This window comes from Dendropsophus ebraccatus, chromosome 7 (genome assembly GCF_027789765.1).
Source record: "Dendropsophus ebraccatus isolate aDenEbr1 chromosome 7, aDenEbr1.pat, whole genome shotgun sequence".
Classification (NCBI taxonomy): domain Eukaryota; kingdom Metazoa; phylum Chordata; class Amphibia; order Anura; family Hylidae; genus Dendropsophus; species Dendropsophus ebraccatus.
In genome coordinates this window covers 112,796,281-112,815,170 of record NC_091460.1, presented here as the reverse complement: position 1 = coordinate 112,815,170, position 18,890 = coordinate 112,796,281, and the positions used below count along the sequence as shown (strand labels likewise).

At 42.4% G+C, this 18,890-nt stretch overlaps 1 protein-coding gene across 12 annotated transcripts in view; it reads left to right on the top strand.

The window, feature by feature from the left end:
• The window catches only part of WDFY3 (WD repeat and FYVE domain containing 3), a 230,262-nt gene that overhangs the window by 173,582 nt on the left and 37,790 nt on the right, over positions 1–18,890 (top strand). For 10 of the 12 annotated variants that reach the window (XM_069978200.1, XM_069978202.1, XM_069978204.1 and 7 more), the window contains 8 exons: positions 4,945–5,178; positions 6,602–6,701; positions 10,106–10,284; positions 11,450–11,679; positions 13,320–13,426; positions 14,796–14,978; positions 16,173–16,330; positions 17,510–17,587. In XM_069978200.1, coding sequence (XP_069834301.1) covers positions 4,945–5,178; positions 6,602–6,701; positions 10,106–10,284; positions 11,450–11,679; positions 13,320–13,426; positions 14,796–14,978; positions 16,173–16,330; positions 17,510–17,587 — 1,269 coding nt within the window. The remainder of the gene's footprint in view (positions 1–4,944; positions 5,179–6,601; positions 6,702–10,105; positions 10,285–11,449; positions 11,680–13,319; positions 13,427–14,795; positions 14,979–16,172; positions 16,331–17,509; positions 17,588–18,890) is intronic. The other 2 variants (XM_069978206.1, XM_069978209.1) reach the window with 1 other exon arrangement.

Here is an 18,890-nt window from a genome sequence, read left to right as displayed (position 1 = left end):
GAAGCAATGCTAACCACCAAAGTAAAGTGCTGCCCTATTTTGTCATTTTTATGTAAGAAACAACAGGCAGTGTAGCTTAGCTGCATTGATTGTCCTTAGAGATGAGTGAATTGGGCTGTTCCCTGACGATTCCAAAATTTGGATTCATTCAAATCTGAAGAAATCCCTGAAGCACCTGCCACACACACACACTCACTATTCCAAGGGCGGAGCACTCAGTTCAATGAATGTATGCAATTACTTATTCCATATGTGTTTACCATGGCATACAATGGACTGCTATTGTCATTTGATAGGAGCCCCTGCTTCTATATGAATCTGAATAATTTGTTGAATCTGATTTGATTTAAAGGGGTACTCCGAAGGAGCTCCATAGATTATCATTAGAAGGAGCCGTCCGATGATGTGGGAGTGCTCCTAACAACTTACTCCTCGGCGTCGGTCCAGATTTCGGGTATGTTCACACAAGCGGAATTCCGCCTGTCTCAGTGTGCCATAGCCCGTATATGGGAGAGCTCGCGCCCCTCCGCAGCCGCTGCGGCAGCAGAGGAGCACGCGCCCTCTCATTCACTCACATTGGGACACTATGAACATGCCCTTACTAACTAAGCAGAACCAACGATCGGGAGGAAGGTAACACACATACCTTCATCCTCAGCATCCCGGGCGCTGTAAGGGGCTATTAGCAGGTTAGATTTGTCTAACCTGCTGTTAGTTCCCTTTACGTCTTCCAGTGTTCATCAGCTGATGTATGCCCTGTAAGAAGTGGTGTTTTCTTTCCAGTCTGACACAGTGCTCTCTGCTGCCCCCTCTGTCCGTGACAGGAACTGTCCAGGAGCAAATTCCCATAGAAAAACTCTCCTGCTCTGGACAGAGGTGGCAGCAGAGAGCACTGTGTCAGACAGGAAAAAATATACCACCTCCTGCAGGACATACAGCAGCTGATAAGTATAGGAAGACTTGAGATTTATTAAATAGAAATAAATTACAAATCTATATAACTTTCTGACACTAGTTGATCTGAAAGAATTTTTATTTCACCGGAGTACCCCTTTAATTGAAAATAGCGAAAACAAATATTATGAGCAAATAATATCTTCTCTAGGTTTTGCTCAGGATTGTTACCTCAAAGATCGACTGTCAGTTTTGATGTTTCCATCACGTTCAGTCAGTTATGCTTTCTTGCCACTTTTAATCTCCATTGCTTAGAAGCTTATGCAGAGCATGAATAAATATCATGTTAACATTCATCAACAAAGCTAATGAGCAAACAGGGACAAGAAAGCAATTAGGAAACCAGGAATAAAATGACCATGATTCCCGGCGGCCTCTGAAGCCTTGTAAACCAGCCACGTGTTCAATGGCACCTAGCAGAACCCCTTCCCATAGACCTGTAAATGTCACCTCACACAGCTGGGGTCTGTCCATTAGCAGAACACCAACGCAGCCGACATTTAGATTATGATAGCAGAAAGCTAAGCGATCATGCTGCAACCTGTCTGGATGGATCCGTATCCACAGATACAAACTGTGTGCAGCTTTTCAGTCTGAATAAATAAATTCATTACATGACAGAACGGTGACTTTGATAATGTGATTAGGAATTAATTTAGGTGATTTAGCATAGATTACATTATTCATTGTAGCTTATGTTCATACTGTTTGTAGTGAGTATGAATATTAAGCATATCCTGCATTTATTCCTCTTCTGTAGAGTAAATGTTTCGACAGTCCCCTCTTTATCATCACAGGATAACAATGAAAAGTGACGCTAGTAGATAAGGCAGCATCAAGCAATTCCTAATAGATAATAATTACAGATAGTATTCTCTTCCTGCACACTGACCTCTGGCCAGGTCACAGAGCATACCTAGAAAACTTTCCCATAAAAGGGAAAAAGCTACCCTTATGTCTGTTCTACCCATTTCCCCAGGGGGCTTGCTGTAAAACGCATGAGGAACCTTTTTCTTGTTCAGGGTCATTTGGGCATTTATAAAATCTTTGATGGCCGTACACTACACAGCTGACGCACTTAATGTTTTACTATGTACGGCAGTGGCGTAGCAAGGCTTTCCAACACTGGGGATAAGGCTAAGTATTATGCCCTCGATGCCCCAACCAGTGTAGTAAACCCCCATGATGTCCCTAGCAGTGTAGTTTACCCCTATGATGTCCCTAGCAGTGTAGTTTACCCACATGATGTCCCTAGCAGTGTAGTTTACCCCCATGATGTCCCTAGCAGTGTAGTTAACCCACATGATGTCCCTAGCAGTGTATTTAACCCCCATGATGTCCCTAGCAGTGTATTTAACTCCCATGATGTCCATAAGTGTGTAGTTAACCCCCATGATGTCCCTAGCAGTGTAGTTTACCCACATAATGTCCCTAGCAGTGTAGTTTACCCACATGATGTCCCTAACAGTGTAGTTAACCCCTTATGATGTCCCCAGCAGTGTAGTTTACCCACATGATGTCCCTAACAGTGTAGTTAACCCCTTATGATGTCCCTAGCAGTGTAGTTTACCCACATGATGTCCCTAGCAGTGTAGTAAACCCACATGATGTCTCTAGCAGTGTAGTTAACCCTTATAATTTCCCTAGCAGTGTAGTTAACCCACATTTCTCTAGCAGTGTAGTTAACCCTTATGATGTCCCCAGCAGTGTAGTTAACCCCTTATGATGTCCCTAACAGTGTAGTTTACCCACATGATGTCCCTAGCAGTGTAGTAAACCCACATGATGTCTCTAGCAGTGTAGTTAACCCTTATAATTTCCCTAGCAGTGTAGTTAACCCACATGATGTCTCTAGCAGTGTAGTTAACCCTTATAATTTCCCTAGCAGTGTAGTTAACCCACATGATTTCTCTAGCAGTGTAGTTAACCCTTATAATTTCCCTAGCAGTGTAGTTAACCCACATGATTTCTCTAGCAGTGTAGTTAACCCTTATGATGTCCCCAGCAGTGTAGTTAACCCCTTATGATGTCCCTAACAGTGTAGTTTACCCACATGATGTCCCTAGCAGTGTAGTTAACCCACATGATGTCTCTAGCAGTGTAGTTAACCCTTATAATGTCCCTAGCAGTGTCGTTAACCCAGTAGTTAACAGTGTAGAAACATCCCATTCACCTTTCCTTCATCCAGTGCTGAGGCAGTCCTCTCCCTTCTCCTACAGGCGGCGTGCGATGAACTGATGGAGAATGGAGAATACTTAACTGGCATACAAAAGTCGACGTGTACAGCGCCCTTCTGTGTCCTCAATGGTATACTGTGTGCTGTAAAACATCTAAGTGCTGTTAAAAAGAGCGCAGGCAAATGGCTGCCCCCATAATAATGTACTAAAGAATAAATACATTTACAAACAGAAAATAGTAACAGATTAAAGAAAGAGAACTACAACAGATTAAAGAAAGAGAACTACAATTCCCATCATGCCTTGACAGACGAAGCTAAAGCTTCGGCTGTCCAGGCATGATGGGAATTGCAGTTTTGCAACAGCTGGAGGGCCGAAGGTTCCGCATCCCTGCTTTAACTCATGCCATGACCTATTATTGTGTATAGCGGAGACCTAGCCACAGCTTGGTGATAGAATACGTTGTTTGACACAAGAACTGGTTTACAGAGACGTGCTGCGATCTCCTGGCGGGGTCTTTTACGCTACATATCAGCAGTACTGGTCCTATACGTCTGTTGTTGAGATATTTTGCCGAGCCTATAAAGATGTCTTTGTATTACTGATCCGCATGTGTGCATGTGTGACAGATGGAGCTGAATAGGTCTCTTAGGATGGGGGAGCTGTTACTACATGGTCTGGAGCAGGCCTGTGCTCATTGTGTCAATGAGCTGTGTTATCGTGTTCATCTGCAGCTAGGACTCCGGTGCCAAGTAGTAGCATATTGCAGGTGGCCGACACAAGGACATTTCCATCAATATGTACATAGCTAATTTTATATCACTGTCTATTTGTCAAAGATCTTTCATTATGTTTGTCAGTATAGTATACAATAAATGTAACATCATCTGCTAAAACCAAGCAAGTGTGTGATGCCGGGATGATACGTGAGAAGCTTAGTAGTTACGTCAGCTTCTAAACTGAAGGCATCACATAGTTGTTGTTTTTTTCTACCAAGAAGTAATATCTGTTCTTTTTTCTAAGGTTGGGTTCACACTGTGTTTTTGCACACGATCTGAACGCATCAGTTTTTTTAAAATCATGGACAATAAGCACACTGCTGAAACGTTTTTTTTTTCTAGAGAACCAGGGATATCTTTTTATTATTAGGCACTGACTGATGGGGAGGAGCAAGCGAACGCCAACCCATCGGATCAGCGCTTGCTTGCTCCTTATTCCCTGCTTGCTGCCGGCACTAATATATGCACAGACAGGAAGCGGTTAAGAGGTGTGTGTGTGAGGGCGGGGGGCTCAACGGATAATCTTAAAATCGTCCCAGAAGCCCATAGGAGATATCTGTGGTCTGCTGCAGAGGACAGCCAGCAGACCATTGTTATCATTCGGAAATCTTTCAACATGTTGAAAGTCAAGGATCAGCTGACATCGTGGATGTCGGCTGATCGTCGCCTTCTAACAGGAGCTATTACACTAAGTGATTATTGGATGTAACGGCCAATAATCGCTTTTAATGTCCAATGTTTATATTGTAGACAGAGCTTATTTTACTGTACAGATACATTCATCACTTCATAATGTCAAGTCATTCTACACAATATAACCTGATAGGAAGATGTGAGTTGAGGTACAGATGGAGCTTTGGGAGCAGTAAGCAGTAAGTTCGGCAACCACAGGTGTCATGTTGTGACTTTTTATCCGGCCTATAGCTACATATAGAATGAGTAGCCTCCAATAATATTACAGTCATAGATGTTGATCAAGGTTCCAGTGCTCGCTACGTTATAAAATCATAAATTGCCATAACTTACTCTTCCAGGTCACTGACCTCGATGATGAAGTGGGATCACCCGCTGAAGAATTTAAAGCCTTTGCATCAGACTCTGGAATGAACAGAAGCCAATCTGAATACTGTAACGTCGGCTCCAAGACTTACCTGACCAGCCACCCTGCCAAGAAGTTTGTGTTTGATTTTATGAGAGTCCTTGTCATTGAAAACCTCTGCCTGACTCCTGCCAGCAAGCAGACTCCTTTGATAGACCTGCTATTAGAGGTAAATTGCTCAGTTGTGTCTATGCTAAGCCGAATAAAGGCTTGTAACAGTGATAGCACAGATAGTTTTGTTGGAGTGTATTTTGAGGTGTAAAGTAGCTGGGTCACATATTTTTTCACATTGAGTTACATTAAATTCTGTGGAAAAATGTTTTCTCACATGTAGCTTTCAAAGGGGGATTCCTATCTGAGCTTGTTATCCCCTATCCATATGGACCCTATTACACGGGATGATTATCATGGGAATTATCGTTATATCGTTGGAATTTAAACAATAATTGCTGCATGTAAATCCAGGCAACGATCAAACGACCAATGAGAAATCGTTCATTAATCGGTCGGTGCTGACGCCAAAATCATTGTTAATTGTTCGCTGTAATTCCGCATTCGTTCTCTAATCGTTCTGTGTAATTCCACATTGTTCCTTCATTTGCTGGGATCAGATGGAGAAAACAATCTTAGTAACATTCGTAACTAACGACTATCGTTCTGTTATGGTGAACGATTTCAGATTAACAATAGATGATCTCATTTGTGATCTTTAATAATTAAAAATGGTTTCATCCCATAGGACCCTTAGAGAGGGGATAACAAGTGATTGCTGGGGGGGGTCGGACCACTGAGATGTCCCAGTAACCTGAGAACATTGATGCACTTGTCCCATAATTAATTGCGTGATTAGTATTGCTACCGCGGCCTGCACTCCATTCATTCTCCAGAAGACTGCCAAATGCTGCCAAGCAATGACTAACCCCATAGAGAATGAATGAAGTGCCAGCAGCAGTAGAAGCGCAGGTGTACTGTGCGTGCCATTCATTGGGGGGCAATTGCACACCTGTTCTTGGGATTGGTGGTGGTCTAGAGAGTAGGACCTCCAGCCATCAGCTTGTTATCACCTCTAAGGGATAAAAAGCCCAAACGAGAATACCACTTAAAAAATAAAAGTGTATGGTACCTCTCCGATCCCCGACCTCTTCCTGGTGGAGAGACGGGACCTGCGATGTGACAGATCCAGTCAGTCATTCATTTTTGTTGGGGTAGGAGTTAAAAATGTTTTGTTTTTTATTATGGCACTGAACATATTTGGTGTGAACAAAAAAAACAGTTTTCCAATATTTTTTAACCCATCTTGTGTCGTTTTACTTCTGAATATTTTACATACATTCAGAGTGAAAAACGTCAGACTGCCTGTCAGATTTGATTTGTTCAGCTTATGAGCCCGAGTTATGAGGCAGCTCCCCTGACTATGACTTTACTATGAACAGGACAGTGCAGCTATAGGTGCCACCATCTTGCCTGACCTGCTGCAACAGTATCCACTGAGAATTGATTTACATCAGACAAAGAAGCTGTGACCTCAGTATTGTGGTCCTGTGCTATCTGTCTCCAGCTTTATCATAGAGGCCTTGGTAATTGTTTTGCAGGCTTCTCCTGAAAGATCTACAAGAGCTCAGCAGAAGGAATTCCAGACCTACATATTGGACAGTGTAATGGACCATCTACTGGCTGCTGATGTTCTGTTAGGTATGTAGGCCAGAAATGGGGTTTATATTGTAATTGTGTTCCTTGTAAAAGACTTTCTTAGAGTTGGTGAATAAATATGTTTTTAATATGGTTAGAGAAAAATTTACATTCTAGTTAGTCATAAATCATTTTTTTGAGAGAGCCTGTCCTGTGGTCGGGACAGCAGGAAACTCCTGACAGGTTCCTTTTCAAGGGATTTTCTGGGGAACAGGGGGGCTTGTTGGCCCTTGTGCAATATTTCAGGTTGGCCTTCCCCCGAAGGTGGCAAATCGACAACTCCCATCCTGAACTGTCAGCAGGACATGATTAGGGTGGTTATAGTTCTGCAACCTGGAAAGCCACAGGCTGCAGAACCACAACTCCTATTATGAACTCTCAGCAGGACATGATTGGGGCTGTAGTTATGCGACCTGGAAAGCCAAAGGCTGCAAAACTACAACTCCTATCATGAACTGTCAGGACATGATTAGGGTTGTAGTTTTCTGCCTGGAGAGCCACATGTTGGAAGACACAGCCCCCTTAGTAATCTCACCTCTCCTGGCTCCTGCTCTCCTGCCCTTTTCTGGTCAGGTCTGCATCCTGCATGATATGAGCGGAGCTAAACTCTCTACTGACATCACACAGAAGGTGGTGGCAGGACAGGGAGCACAGGGTACCCAGCTTCCTGCCTCTCAACTAGTCACTTGTATCAGTGATTGCTGATTCAATTGAATAGAAGAAGAGAGCTGAACACTGCAATACTCGTGAACCATCTGACATTATTACAGCCGAATAAGAAGAGCTGCACAACAGCATGTGGCGGTGGTAGAGGGTGACTGTTGCGACCCCTATTGCTACACCACTGCTGGGGAGATGTGTGCATACTGTTTCCTCTTGCAATAAAACAACAGAACGTATACTTGTTCCCCATGCTTCCGGTTTTGATTGTGTGCTGGTTTCCAATGATGTCCTCCCACATGGCTATATGAAAAATGTGGTTCTGCCATGTGTGTGTATCTGTATCAGTCTATGTAGATAAAAAAATAAATATATATATAGACACACATGTATGCAGCAGAGCAGAGTTTGTCATTTACTAAAACTCAATGTCTTAAAAATGAGCTGTTAGCTGATTTATTATTATTCAAGACCAAATCCTTCTACAAGATCACCTTGAAGAACCTTCAGTAGAGGGAGCTCCAGCTCCAGGCTTCTAATTTTAATGTGTTTGTCTCAATAACACCAGTAGGAGAGAGTCATTCTCTAACCTGGAGTGCCTAATAATGAGGCGCTGCCAGCCGTGCGCCCCTGCCCTTCTGGTGGCCAACCTGGCAGCATCTAAGAGAAAACTAAGACTAAGAACATTGGAAGTTTGTAGTTATTCCAGTACACGTGAGAGGTTTTACTTCTATCTGAGAAATGAGAACCACATCTAGTGAAATGAGAGAACTGAAGCCCAATCCAATCTCTCAATGTGAAGATCCCAGGGGTGTTCTAGATAAAACAGCATATGGAGAGCAGGCAATTTATCATCTCTCTATGCTGTATTGTATTTATTTACTTAAAGAAAATGTGTTGCTGGATTTTTTTTATCAGTTTTTATTTAAATATATGTTTTCTATGGTTTAGAATTAAAGGAGAACTCTGGTAATTTTTTTCTGGTAATAATAATAATTTTTTCTGGTAATTATAATATAATTTTTTCTGGTAATTATTTCTATTTAAAAACCTTGAGTCTTCCAGTACTTATCAGCTGCTGTATGTCCTGCAGGAAGTGGTGTATTCTTTCCAGTCTGACACAGTGTTCTCTGCTGCCACCATGTCAGGAACTGTCCAAAGCAGGAACGGTTTTTCGATGGGGATTTGCTATTGGTCTGGACAGTTCCTGTCATGGACTGTTTCTGACACCAGTTGGTTTTAAAGAGGACCTGTCACCCCCCGTGCCGCGGTGACAGGCTCCCGACCCCCCGTTACAGCCCCCTATACTCACCTGATCCCGCCGGGTCCCGCTTCCTGATCCGGTCGGGTCACAGAGATATGAGCGCCCGAAGCCCGGCGCGTGCGCTCACAGGAGAGTCCGATGCCCATAGAGAATGATGGAGCATCGGACTCCCCAGTTATTCTTTATGAGCGTCGGACTCTCCTGTGAGCGCGCGCGCCGGGCTTCGGGCGCTCATATCTCTGTGACCCGACCGGATCAGGAAGCGGGACCCGGCGGGATCAGGTGAGTATAGGGGGCTGTAACGGGGGGTCGGGAGCCTGTCACCCCGGCACAGGGGGTGACAGGTCTCCTTTAAAGGGAAAAAAATGTTTTAAGGGTGTACTTCCATGAAGTGGTTTTGTTATGACTAAAACCACCGCCTATATATTGTATCCTTGTCATTATTACTAGAGTATTAGCATAACAGGCCTTCACTTGGAACACCCTGTTCCTTCAACGTCAGTTGATTTAAAGAAAAAAATATCCCCTTTAAAAAGTTCCCCTTTAAAGGGTGTAAGTCATGTTTCTTCTCTGAAAGAGGACGTTGGAAGATAGGGATTACTGTAGATACATCCTACGCCTGGTGGTTTCGGTGCATTAGGCCTTTGAATTAGAATAGCCTGGCATGGGAAGTATTCACAGCATCCCAAACTTCCATTGTCAGTTCACATGGTGCGCCAAACTGGGGCAATGTGGCAAGTACCCTTTAAAGGGAACCTGTCACCCCCCGTACCGGGGTGACAGGCTCCCGACCCCCCGTTAGAGACCCCTATACTCACCTCATCGCGCCGGGTCCCGCTTCTGGAGGTGGTCGGGTCCCAGAGATCTCAGCCGCTGCAGCCCGGCGCGCGCGCTGAGAGATGAGTCCAACACCCATAGAGAATGACAGGAGAGTCCAGCGCTCCGTCATTCTCTATGAGCGTTGGACTCATCTGTCGGCGCGCGCGCCGGGCTGCAGCGGCTGAGATCTCCGGGACCCGACCGAATCCAGAAGCGGGACCCGGCGGGATTAGGTAAGTATAGGGGGCTCTAACGGGGGGTCGGGAGCCTGTCACCCCGGCACAGGGGGTGACAGGTTCCCTTTAAAGGATAAAATTCCGGCTTCATACAGGTGCCACTAGGTGGAGCTCACAACATAATGTGTTGTTATTGAAAGTTTTGAGTGCTATTTTTGAAGGCGCATTTGTTTTGTTTTTTTCTCTCTGTTTGTTTATTTAGAGAGGAAGGGGTTGTTTTATGTTTCTTGTAACCTTCCTGGATGGCTCTTCAAAGACAAAGGGAAAAAAAAGCCCAGTTTTATACATATTGCAAACCTTCCCCTTCCCCTCATTGCTTGGTTAATAGATGTTTGTTCCATGCAGTATAGATACATGACGTGCTTAGTGCTTGCTCGTGTTTAGTTTTAATGTTGTGTTTTGTGTTTTCTTTTGTTTTTTTCCTATAGGTGAAGATGCTTCCTTGCCAGTGACCACTGGTGGTAGTTATCAGGTACTGGTTAATAATGTCTTTTATTTTACCCAGCGAGTTGTGGACAAGCTCTGGCAAGGAATGTTTAATAAAGACTCCAAACTGGTAGTAGACTGTATCATCCAGCTCATCTCACAGGTGAGGGACAGACTGCAGGTATTAAACTATTTTCTTCTATTCTCTTTCTTTTACTGTTTTGTTTTTTCGCTTTTTTATTTGGGGGGGGGGGGGTGAAAGGTGTGTCACATTATGCTGTAAATGGGATTTTCCGAAACTTTGATAGTGATAGCCTTTTTTCTTTGGCTGGCCCATCATTATCAGATCATTCATTTAGTCTTTGTTATAAATGGAAAGGCTAGTCTCTACATTCCTATTTTATTCATATCTGTCTTGATTGAAGTAAGAAAAGTAAAAAATGTGTAAGTTGATTAAAATGTGAAATTCAGTTTAACAAGCATTGTAATATAATATGGTCAGTTCTGTCACAAGACAGATTAGCATTACTAGATATGTGGTCCAAACAATGAAAACGGCAGTTTTAATGTTTTCTAATGTAAAATGCTCTTAAAGGGAAAGGAATTCTCTATGCGAGTATCATATCGGCAGACTTCAGAGGAGAAGGATTTAGGGGTAGTGATATATGACAGCCTTAAAATAAGTCACCAGTGCAACCAGGTGGTAGGTAAAGTTAATTGTATGCTGGGCTGTATAGCTAGAGGTATAACCAGTAGGAAGAGGGAGATTGTGATACCAATATGCAGGAGAAGACCGAGAGCATAGACAGGTAAACTGTTTGGGCAATTGTCAGCCATGCATCGCTATTACACGTAGTCATGCGTGGTCGGCAGCCGATAATTTTAGGTCTGGACCTAAAGAAACGATCAGCCGATGATCGGCCGATTATCGCTCCATGTTAAAGGGCCCTAAGGTTCAAGGGGGCACAGTCTGAGATTAGTTGAGGGGAAGGTCAGAAACAATGTGAAAAAGTATTATTTTACTGAAAGAGTAGTAGATGCTTGGAACAAACTTCCAGCAGATGTGGTTGGTAAATGAATGTAAACCTGCCTGGGATATACATATATCTATCCTAAGATAATAAGAAAGGAAATACTAAAAGGCCGACTAGATGGACCCAGTGGTCTTTTTGTGCTGACAATCGTCTATGTTTTTATATCTTTTGTAACAATTGAAGTGTGTGTGATACTGGGAGCACTGCTTATGTCTGAAAATATTAAGTGGAAAAAATTCCTACACTCCCTTTGAATAGGCAGAAATAATAAAGGTTATTTCTTATTCTTATTTTTCTTTATTTCTCTTACAGTCAAAAAGACGTTCCCAAGGTGTGTCCCTTGAAGCGATTTATAACTGCTTGAACCGGACTGTGCTATACCAGTTCTCCAGAGCCCACAAAACCGTGCCTCAGCAAGTAGCCCTTTTGGATTCACTGCGAGTACTTACAGTAAATAGGAATCTGATCCTCGGACCTGGGAATCATGACCAAGACTTTATTGCATGCCTTGCCCATTGTTTGATTAATCTCCATATGGGAAGGTAGGTTTATTGGGCAAAAAAAATGCATTTACGATGCTTCATTTCAGAGCTAGTACATTCAGCTAGTTACACAAGGCATAGCGATTACTGACAATAGTTAAAACCTCTAACAATGGCTCAGCTGTCAACTTTCTTATAATGTTTCATGGCTACATCTGAGGTATACAGATGCACAGGTATTCTCATGTGTAGTGCAGTCGCCTTTCATGCCTTTAACAGTTTTTTTAATTCACGCCTTTAACAGTTGTAGCTATACTGGCATAGAAAAAGCAAGATGGTCACCACTGACTGACTCACAGAGTAATGGCTCAACTTAGGGAACTAAGGGAAATTTTGACAGGTGGTGATCCAAAACTTTAGTGCTTGGCTATCTTCAGCAAACTCATAGACAAGTGATCCCAGCTGGTGTGGAGGGAGCATCAGGGTGCTCGGCACTGCTCGATGCCCAACCTCTTGGTACTCGGGTCAAAGTGCAAGTCTCCTCCCCACATGTTTGGCAGCTGTAATTATCCAATAAATATGCAGGTAAGGCCTGGCACATCGTGTTATGCCATAGCTGTTTTGGCTGCTGGCATAGTAGTGATTAACTGGCTGCATCAGGTTACCTGGGTCTATCATTTATCAGGCAGAGAGAGATGCTGGAGTAGGGACACTGTTAGTGTAGGGAAAAGTTTAAGTAGCTAGGTAGGCCTGTAGCTCATAAAAACCTAAAAAGTATTTTTCAGGACTAGTTCTCTTCCTGTGTGACACCAAAAAAAAAAAAAAAAAAAACACAACATCAACACAATGACTATACCAATTTCACTATATCACTACACCACCTTCAATAACTGACAGCCGAATGATCGTTCTGATGTTCCTGTTCCATTTCGATGGTGTTTCCATCACTTTCTGAGGTTTTCAGGTGAACCAGACGCCCTTTCCTCTGCTGAGGGAACCTGGTTAAATGCTCGAGCCTCCCATTGACTTTAAAGTGGTTCATCACTTGAAGCGAGCGTTGAGAAATGCTTAACTCGAGTAATGAGTGCTCGTGTATTTTAGTGGTCGCTCATACACTTGGGGGGAACTGAATGGTGACATGTGAACAGGAATACATTTTAACGGTGGCACAATTCTTGTTAGCAGATACTTCTAATAAGAATGTAGGATTTTGTGCTTCATATTGGCCTCTAAATGAATTACGTTTGACGGTACTGATGAAGCATTTAGTTCTATGTAAGCAGTCCATTGTGACATTGACGGTAATTTATAATAAATGTAACTCGGTATACATGTAATCCTCCACCAGCCTGTGTATCCATGACAATCAGATCTGTGGGTTACATGGTTTCCACCAGCAGTTGTAATGGGTAAATGCAACTATTTACAATGTTCGTAGGAAACGTTTTGCCTATAGAGCTCATGAATATTGTAGAAACGAGTAAGTAGCCTGCAGGCTTACGCACATAGACTTGGATTCAGCACTTCTGAGTTACTTTTAAATTTCAGGAAAATGAGGTTAACAGTGTAGAAAATATAATTATGTTCTGTTACTATGGAAACATGAGCAAGATCGTGCTTTAAAGAGCACCGCAGCGCGTTACTGATCAGCTGTCCAAGAGGACAGGCAATAAGTAATGATGTCCTGTATCACATTGCAGCAACCCTGATGGCTTTGGATTGGAGGCTGAAGCCAGGATGACCACCTGGCACATTATGATGCCCTCAGATGTAGAGCCAGATGGAATATACCAGGATGTTAGTGAAGGTAAATATTGGAATGCCAACAGCTGGCTTATAAATCCATGGATAAGTATTTTTTATTTCTTTCTATTCCATTGTGCATGATTGTACGCTAAAATATTGTAAAAAGGAATAGATTCCATAATACTCAGCGAAGTTATAAACAAAGCTGTGAATTTCAAAGAATAAAGAATTTCAGATTTCATCATTTACAGATTTGCGTGGTCCAAAATTTAAATGTCCGTGAAAATGATTTTAAAACAATAGTTTTAATGCCCCTGACCTATTGGTGACCTACCAACGTCCATGGAAATTATTCCAAAACCATAGGTGATCTGCCAACCGAGGTCAATAGAATATAATTTATTTTCTATAATTCTAAATGGTATTGAATTATTCAAATAAAGAATCAACAAAACACCACATGGAAAGGCTCCCAACAAAAGGAGAAGAAAGGAAAAAGGAGACATGAGGAAGAAAGAAGTGGAAAGAGAGTGAGGGAAGAAGAAAGTAAAAAAAAAAGTGTCAATGTTATTATAATTTTCAAAATCTAAATCAACAGTGTATGCCAAATAAAGCACGTTTGCAATATACATACATTATTTTTTTAGTTGTTATCATGCTGTAAAACAAAGCTGTACTTACCAGAAATCCAGGTCCAGTCTCCTGCAGGCACATTTTCTGACTTGTGCTGATTGAAAAAAACGACTAAACATAGGAATTAGGACCAGTACAGAGAGTCACGACTCCCTGTGTTCATCAATCACATGACTGCCTTCTCTCTGTGAGCGCTCAGATGGCCTGGGAAACACTGGACTTCCTGTTTTCTGACTCTTTTAAGAAAAAAAAAAGAGTCAGAAAACAAAGTCCCGTGTTTTCCATGATCACTAAAAATAATAAATAAATAATGAATGAAAATTGCAAACTTGCTTTACATCACATCTACTTAATTTTGATTTTGAAAGTTATAACGACAGTGACACTTCAAGTTGTCAGTTTCAGTAAATTAATGCCAATAGTACTAGGGTCGGAAGGAGCGGATGTTTCAGTCATATAGTTGAGCCGTCAGGGACGTGTAGGGACACAGTACCATCTATAGAGTACCTTGAAACCAGCCTCTTGCAGGCTAGAAGAGATAAATGAAGAGTGGGTGAGCATGAGCACCTACACCACTGACAATGAGAGGTCAAGGTTTCTTTCCCAGGCCGCCCATTGAACAAAAACTGTAGGTGGTCTACCAAGAAATTACAATGGAAGTTGAATCTATGAGAATAAACACAGTTGTGTAATAATTTAGGAAATGGGGACATTTTTGGTGACTTCAGGACCACTACGTTTTCTATATCACTCATATCACTTTATTCTATATAAAGAGGACTCTATATGTTTTGCAGGACGCCAGCTGCTTTTGAAGGCTGTCAACAGAGTTTGGATAGAGCTGATTCATAGCAAGAAACAAGTTCTAGAGGATATGTTCAAAGTGACATTTCCTGTCAATGAGCGGGGACATGTGGACATTGCTGTTGTCAGGCCTTTTATTGAAGAGACAACATTACGTGCTTGGCAAAATCATCTTGGTAAGTTTTTTCAGAGAGCTTGAATTTAGATTGCGGATTTGTTTTCATTTTGTTCTACGTGCTCTACCAAAAAGTCACTTCATTTGTTTCTTCCTGTGTGCCTGCTTTTCCATGTGTAGAACATTAGAGGGGTTGTTTTATGTACTTCTTACTTTTGCTCTGTCAGGGGAGTACAGACCATGTCTCCATGCAGTATTAACATTTTTGTCTAATAGGCATATCCATGTTTAAACCTTCTAGGACTTAAAGGGGTATTAATTTTAATATGTTGCTGCCCTTGGTAAGAACATAACAAAGATGCTATTTTTACGAAGATGATGTCCTCCCACATCATCTTTGGATCCCAGCTTGAGCGATCCTGACTTTTCTTCGAAAATGGACTCGTCTGGCAGTGACAGCCCATTTAGCCCATCACTGACTGGGACAGTAGGCTGTTACTACCAAGACAATTTTCCTTCTTGGAAGTAGAGGCTGGCTCACTCAGTTGGTACCCGAAGATGAAGTGGGAGAACTCTGGGGGAGTGTGGAGAGATAAAAAATGGCATGTTAGCTATGTTCTCACCAAGGGCAGCAACATATTAAAGCGAATATACCATCAGGTATATCGCTTTAAGTTGTTTTTATAAATAGGGGATGCCGATGTCGCGGTCCTTTTTTTGAATTGTGGCCCGATCACGCACATGGCGCCGGTCTATTACCGTGCATCTGTCTGGCGTGAAGCACTGGAGGTGGGCCCATCTGCCCCCAGTGTGACCAAACCCCCTTGCCTCTGTGATGCGGTTTCATTAGAATCAATGGAGCCACGTCAAGAGGGGAGGGATGATCGTCACACTGGGGGCCGGCGGGCCCGTCTTTAGTGCTTAAGACCAGACCGATGCCGGTAATAGACCAGCGCTGTGTGCGGGAACAGGGACGCTGTTCAAAAAAAAACCCACGGCACCGGCACCGCTGGTCTATTCATATAAAAAACTCAGAGATGTACCTGATGGTACATTCACTTTAATAAGTAAATTTTGAGCGGAATACCCCTTTTAAAGCCACCATTTAGAGTTCCCAGGTGTGAGTTGCCTCCGGTGCTGCAAGGAAAATAAAACGGTTGCCAGCATACTGCATTCGGAACAGCAATTGCACTTTTTGCTTATAAAAAAGAATACAAACTAAAAAATGCTTAAAAAAACAACACATTTTTTTCAGCTTATGAGAAGAAGTGCATCAGCAAAGGTGAAGCCTTGGTCCCAAGCTCTCAATCCAAATTGTCACGTGTCAGTAGTGGCTTTGGTCTTTCCAAACTAACTGGGTCAAGAAGAAACCGTAAGGAAAGTGGTCTCAACAAACACAACCTCTCTACCCAGGTATTCTTACTTCTGTCTGTACAGAGGGAGTTCTCCTTCTGTAACGTTACCATTGTCCTCCATTAAGTAATACTCAATACCAGGTATTGTGAGGTCCCTTCTTTGGTTGGAGAGTGAAGCATGTGTATAGACTGAAATAGATACATCTCCTTTAATAGTTTATGGAAAACCAGATGAACGTAAAGCCTATAAATAGAACAGGCTATATGATTGTCTATACAATAGAATGCTTTGCAACTAGAGATGAACAAACTTTTCAGAAGTTCGATTTGGTAGGTTTCCCGAAATTTGACGTAAAGTTTCTGTTTCAACCGAACCTTAAAAGAACTGCACTAAAACAGCTAAGCGATTGCAGGCGTTTAGCTGTTTGTGTGGTTCGCAATGTTTGCTCATCTACCTGCAGCTGGCAAAATCCTGCTCTGAGACAGGACAGCGCCACAGCCAGTGATTGGCTGAGCAGGCTGTCACTCTTGTCTCGAGAGTGACAGCCTGCTCAGTCAATCATTGGTTGCAGTGCTGTCCCATCTCAGTCAGTGATTAGTTGAGTGGGCTGGAGGCGTCTGAAGACACTGAAGACCTGAAGGAGGACACCAGGGAAGTGCGTACAGGTGAGCATACCCTTTTTTTTTTTTTTTTTTTTTTTTTTTAAGATGTGCATCGTCCATCCTTACAATTTTGTTACGAACCTTGCACAAAGTGGCTTGATAGCAAACCGAAGTTTTGGTTTGGAGGATTCAGTTCGCTCATCTCTAACTGCAACAGCAAAATATATCTAACACAGGCTGATAACCCATTTAAAATTAGGAATATTAAGGCAAAATTCCCTATGTTGCTCATAGGAACCAGTTAGACCCAGTTTTAATTTCTTTATAGTTGTCTTAAAAAAATAAGTAAGCTGCACTGTGATTTGTTGCTTTGGGGCACAAAGACGTTTTTTCTTTTTGACACTATTCAATGTGTCACTATGTGTCACTATTTAAAATTGCATAGTCCTAAGAAGGTATTGGCTGTATTTTGCACCTTTATTTTGTGGAAATAAAATGGCCTCTGTACCAGCCTTCATTAGCCAACACCAGGTCGGTGCATTAGTAAGTGTTCTCTCTGTTATTTTTCTTGTGTGAACACAATGAAGCCACATTGTTAGTAATGCGCTGTGCCTGTATTTATTCTGTTTCCAAGGAGATCTCCCAGTGGATATTCACTCACATTGCAGTTGTACGTGACCTAGTGGATATGCAGTATAAAGAATACCAGGAGGTAAGGGCAGATCAAGTGTTTACTTTACACAGCATGACTTAGGTGGCCGTATTGTGTACGGATGAGGCCCGCCAGTTTACATGTGCATATAAATAAAGAATTGCCTATACGAGACTATGCATAGAAGCAAAGGAACATCAGGGAGTCTTTATATAACAGTTCCTGAAATTAGGAGGCACTCCGCATTTGTTGATGAAGGAGAGCATGCCATGCAGCAGTGTAAGGCTATGTTCACACTACGTAAAATAACGGCCGTTGTCCGCGCCGCAAAACTACGGCTGTTGTTTTGAGGTTCCCTATTATGACTGCAATGCAATGTAACTACGGCCGTTGAATGCACACTTTGTATCAGATAACGGCCGTTGTTTATGCGTCCCAGTGAAAAATGAACATGTCAATTATTTCCGGCCAGTAATACTGCAACAACGGCCGTGGATTTCAATGCGGCCGCGAACGTAAAACTTATATCTGCCAAATTAAACTTGATTTTGATGTAAAAAAAATTCTGAGTGGTTTCTCGGGCTGGGCGCAGTATTTAAAGTAAACGACCTGGTTCATCCCGCTTATAAACATTCAAATCAAAATTAAACAATGGCCGTAGTTTCACGACTAGTCCGTACGATAGTAATTCTATGGCTGTAGTTTTGGTTGCAAAAATCCGGCCGGTGAAAACAACGGCCGTTATTTTACATAGTGTGAACATAGCCTAATATTGTTGTCTTAGTACACGACATTACTGTCCCAATCTATGTGTTTATCACATCTCAAAAAGTCATGCACCTGACTGGCCCAGGAACTTACAGGGTATTGCATGTAGAAGAAAAGACTGGAGCAAGGAAAGCACTGGGAGCATAGTGGTTAGCATTGTGATATGGGGGCATTGTTTCTATCCACATCAGATATCCATACGTCTTCTGCATATCACTTTACATGGCTACAAGTGGGGGCAGCAGAAGAAAATCTGAGAAGCCCTGACTTAAAGGGGTATGTGAAGAAAAAAAAAAGGTTTTAAATTAGTTGAAGTCAGAAAGTTATACAGATTTACTTCTGTTTAAAATTTTTCAGTCTTCCAATACATTTCAGCTGCGGTATGTCCTGCAGAACGTGGTATATTCTTTCCAGCCTGACACACTGCTTTCTGCTGCCACCTGACAGAAACAGGTTTTCAATGGAGATTTGCTACTGCTATGAACAGTCCCTGGCATGGACAGAGGTGGCAGCAGAGAGCACTGTGTCAGACTGGAAAGAAAACACCAATTCCTGCAGGACATACAGCAGCTGATAAGTACTGGAAGAATTGAGA